At 44.4% G+C, this 4,822-nt stretch overlaps 1 protein-coding gene across 1 annotated transcript in view; it reads right to left on the bottom strand.

The window, feature by feature from the left end:
* DIAPH3 (diaphanous related formin 3) overlaps positions 1–4,306 on the bottom strand; it is a 435,206-nt gene extending 430,900 nt beyond the window's left edge. Inside the window, exon 1 of the mRNA XM_006914939.3 lies at positions 4,127–4,306. Coding sequence (XP_006915001.1) covers positions 4,127–4,306 — 180 coding nt within the window. The remainder of the gene's footprint in view (positions 1–4,126) is intronic.
* Between the last annotated feature and the right edge of the window lie 516 nt (positions 4,307–4,822).

Raw genomic sequence — 4,822 nt, 5'->3', positions numbered from 1 at the left:
GTTTGTTTTCATAACATAACAAATTACTTAAGAGTTTAAAACAAAAACATAGTTCCTCGGTTCTAGAGCTAGAAGTCCAAAATCAGTTTCACTGGGCTGAAATCAAGGTATCCCCTCTGGAGCCTCCACAGGAGGATGGCCCCTTGCCTATTCTGGCTTCAATGGCTGTCAGCCTCCTTCAACTTGACTGCATCACCAAGTTCTGCCTCATGGTCAGGCCGCCCTCTTCTGTAGTCCAATCTCCCGCTGCCTTCCCCTTATAAGGATACAAATGTCTGCACTTAGTACCCACCCTGATAATCCAGGCTAACCTCCCCATCTTAAAAAACCTTAACTTTAACCATACCTGCAAGGTCCTTTTTTGCCATCTCTGGTAACATCGACAGGTTCCAGGAAGTAAGACGTGCCTATCTTTGGGGGAATCATTATTCAGCCACCACTTCTGCCTCCAAATAAACCCAAAGCATTAGGCAAGCATGCCCTAATGTCATCGAGCCTACTCTGATTTCAACTCTACTCAAGTTCTCAGTACAATCTAATATTTTATCCTACCTCACAAGCAGCCTATAATCAAGAAATCGGTAATTCTGTATGGATTAAAGGCATTACTAACTACCGTTAATGGTCCCTGAATGAGAACTGAAGCAGTGAAGATTAAGATTCCCAGCTGCATGGGAGGATAGAGACAGCTTGCCTAGGTTCAAATCCCAGCCTCAAGAAGTGGCAGCTGAGTGACCTAAGGCAATTTAACCTCTGCACCTCCGTTTTCTCATCGAGCACACAAGGCTAATAATACTACCTACTTCATAGCGTTGTTGTAAGGATTAAAGAAGTCGATATTTATAAAGCATCTAAAACAATGCGTGGCTCACCATAACTTATTACTAATAATATTCAAACACTACAGAGATACGGATATTAATGGACAGGGTGAAAAATCTTTCACAACCAAAATGAAGGTACCGTAAGGGCAAAATTAAACAATAATCAATAATCTATTCAATGGAAACCATAGATTAGATGCAAGATCTACATTAAAGTCTACTAGAACTTTTAAAGGATATTCCTAATTAAAAAGAGCTACCCCGCCAAGTTGGATCACCAAATTTACAGGCCTCCTTTCAAAAGACTGGCCCATATCCTAGAGACAGAGACTTCTCCAGAAGCCACATATCCTGCTCTGACTGTGGATCTGGTGGCCAGCGCTGTGTGTACTGTGTGTTTCTAACAGGAGTGGGAGGTAGGAATGAAGTCCCCAGCGTCAATGAAAAGCAGCTCTTTTATTTTCTGCTAGAAGGGAAACAGGACTCAGGTCCAGGTACTGAGGGTGTGACCCAGGGAAGGCATCGAGCTTAATGACCATACTGAATCTATCTGCTTTTACGAAGTCTTCACCAGGTACCTGCCTTGTCGTCCCAGCCTCCTGTTTGTCTCCCATCTACCCCCAGCATCTCGACACTCACCACTTATATTTTCAACTGAAACCAAATCGATTAGTTCACAGACAGCCCAAAAGCAGTCGATTCACTGTGCGGCCAACCTGATCTCTACTATTTACACATACCTATGGGGAGAGGTTCTAGACTACAAACTTTTATACACAATTCAAAAGTAACTTGAGGCCCACAACTATACATTCAGTAGAAAACAAGGCTTTGTCTGCTTTGCAGGGCTCAAAGTAAACCGGGGTTCCAGCGGGCACCAGAACTCCTGCCTTCTCAAACTAAAACAGGAGCAAGTGGCCAGTTTACCACTCAGTTCTACTACCAGCTTGCAGCTTTGTAAGTATGCAAAATATCAAACACCTGAATTATCCCTACTCCACTCACATCACCAACCAGCATTACCTGTTCTACTACTCAAAAGCAGCAGCCCCAGGCACCTAGGTGACCTAATGATGAGGTGACCTGAAGAGATTCAGGCACTTCACACCAAATCTAGAGAAAGTACAGAAAAGTGAACTATAAGTTAAACAGTCATTTTTTGAGGCCTTGCTGAGAACTCATGAGGAAGGGATGGATGGTCTCCAAAGACCACCCTCCCTGCCCAAATCAAGAGTTACTACGTTGGGACTGAGAACAGTGAGAAGCAGGCAGACTGGAAAGAACTATTCACAGGGCAGCCTTGAGACTGGGATACTAAGCCGTGGGCTAGAGTTAGAGCTGAGCCTAGAACTCCAGGCCCCCCTGAGAGTCCCAGTTCAACAGGAAGGTGGTCACAAATCAAGCTCCTGGTGGAAACTTACTCAAATCATCTCCAGAGAAAAGCATCCCCAGTTCGGCCTCCTGGAAGATAGGTTAAGATATAACAGTGGGCTTATAAAGATCAACAAACACAGGAAGAGAAAGCGAGCCACAGCTGAGTTTGAGTTAAGGTAGACAGTACAAAGATTCCACATAAAACAACTGTCAAATAAATAAGAAGAAGATCCAAGTAGGAAATGTCTAAAGAAATGAAACAATGATCAGGCAGATTTGAAAAAGAAGCAGATGGAACTTACAGAAATAAAAATAACTGCTAGACTCAAATATTCAGAACACGTTAGATAGCAGATTAGACATAGCTGATGACAAAATTAGTGAAATGGAAAATACATCTAAAGAAATTACCATGTAAGCAAGACTCTACATTAGTTTCAGAGATTATGGTATAAATTACTTCTAAATTAATTATGAAGTCACAATTCAAATCAGACTCCTATCTAAAAACAGTGTTTTAGATGTGTTTACTAGCTTTAGAACTTAAAAGTATTGTCTTCAGATGTCTTTTCATCTATACAATAACCTTTTCAAAACACCTAAGAAATGAAAAACAGCACAGAGACTAGAACCCAAATCACCTGATACATCCTTCAATGAAACGAAACCTAAATACTAACATACATTTTGTTTTCATGACATCTGTGCCGGTCACAGAAAATCACACTTCGTATATTCTGGAGCACAGGAGTCAGAGACAAAATGACATTAACCCAGAAAGTAAACTGCGAAAGGAAAAGTTATTGCCCCAGTGGATTCCTCTCATACCGCGTAGCATCTTTCATTGCCAGTTTAACTCTCTCCTATTTATTCCTCAGCTCTGTTAAGATAACAGTCAACAACATATTTGATCCTCCCGCAAAATTTCAACATTCCAATGGGCATTTTGACACTTAATTTACCATCATTAACCCATGTCGTCCCTCATTTTCAGTATTCTGATACATCTCATTGCTCTGCTCCCAGTTTTACTCATCAGTTTTAAGTGTTATACTTAGCAATTCACTCCTCATCCACAGGTCTTTATTCCCTTAATTTGTATATCCTAATTTAAATTGCTAACAGTTTTTATTTGTTCACAGAAGGCACATTCTTTGCTGTACAATTTCACCTATGATTAAAAAAAAATGTTGCATACTCTCAAGAGAAAATAGAGGGGTCAGTATTAAATTTTTAATTCTGTTGGTCTCAACCCAAATCTATTAACCCTCTACGTCATTTATTTACACACACACACTCAAACTATGATCACTGCCTATTCTTCCATTAGTAGACACCAATAAAAAGATTTACAAGGCGCTAATCATGACACTCCCCTTGACTGTTAATGTGAATAAGAGAAGCAATCAGAATAGGGAGTTTCAAATACTTGGACTTCTTTCCAATCTAACCTAACATTCTTTAGCAGTGACCACACAGCCCCGCCCAAGTTTTAAAACGAGCTATTTCGAGTTGGAAAATTTTATCTACCTTAAAAAGTTCTTCTTAGATTAAAATATGAAGAAAAAAAAAACCCATCACCTAAATATTCACTTTGTTGTCTCTTATCCTCAGATGCCAGGAGTCAAGGGGAGAAGCTCGACTTAAAAAATGCAATTTCTACCTAAGTGACGTCAAGACGTATACATTTGAACAGCTTTAAAAAATGGGGGGCAACAGATGGTCACTGTATCTGTCAGAGGGTCCAAACTGAATTGGACCATGTCGAAATCTATTAAGAGATTGTCAACTCTGGAAACCAAGAACAAAATTAAGCCCTCCGCCCACCAGGCCCTATAGACCCAATGAAATTGAAAGGTCCTGGGACCAGAGCCGTAGCCCACTGGCTGGGCAGGGGCTGCTGTACCCCCGTCCCAGGCGACACTTACAAACTTGGGGCGTTTCTCTCCAGACACCTCCCGGCCACCGGGCTGCGTAGGGTGTTGGGGACCCTTCCTGCGTGGCATCATGCTTTCCCTGCAGCTGCGGAGCGAGGCGGAGGAGGGGTAGGGGGCGCCGGCTGCTAAGCCCTGCGTCGAGTGGTGCAGTCGCGACTGGTGCCGATCCATATTTCGCCACAGCTCTGCGGGAAGGAAAAGGGCAGCCGCCCTGCACGCCGCAGGCCGGGAGTTCAAGGATCCTGGGTGGAATCGCCTCCGGGTTCTGCCGCCCGCACCGCCAGCCGGGATCAGCCCAACCGCTGCGGCCCCGGCCGCCGCCAACACATCCGAAAACTCCCGCCACCGCGGATTTCCCAGGGACCCGCCAATCCCGTGCCGCTTAGTCACTGACACACCCAGGGCCCGCCCCCTCCTGCCACGAAGAAACGTGATTGGCTGCGCCGTCCGTCCCTCTAGCCAGTCAACCCTCTGCGGGTCCTCGGCCGCTCACCCTGAGGGCACCGGGTGGGGTCCGGCTTGGGAAGCGCCGGGAATTTACCAGCAAATCACCCGTCTGGGTTTATTTGGAATTTGGAGAAAGCAGTCTTGCTAACCTGGAAGGCAGGCGAGACCCGCTCTGCGCCGCCATTTGAGCAGCTCTGGAATGTGAAATGATCGCTCACCCTCTCTCTGCGCATTCCGGGA

This window comes from Pteropus alecto, unplaced genomic scaffold (assembly GCF_000325575.1).
Source record: "Pteropus alecto unplaced genomic scaffold, ASM32557v1 scaffold35, whole genome shotgun sequence".
Taxonomy (NCBI): Eukaryota; Metazoa; Chordata; class Mammalia; order Chiroptera; family Pteropodidae; genus Pteropus; species Pteropus alecto.
The sequence above is the reverse complement of the archived record's forward strand: the minus strand, read 5'-3'. Positions and strand labels throughout refer to the sequence as shown.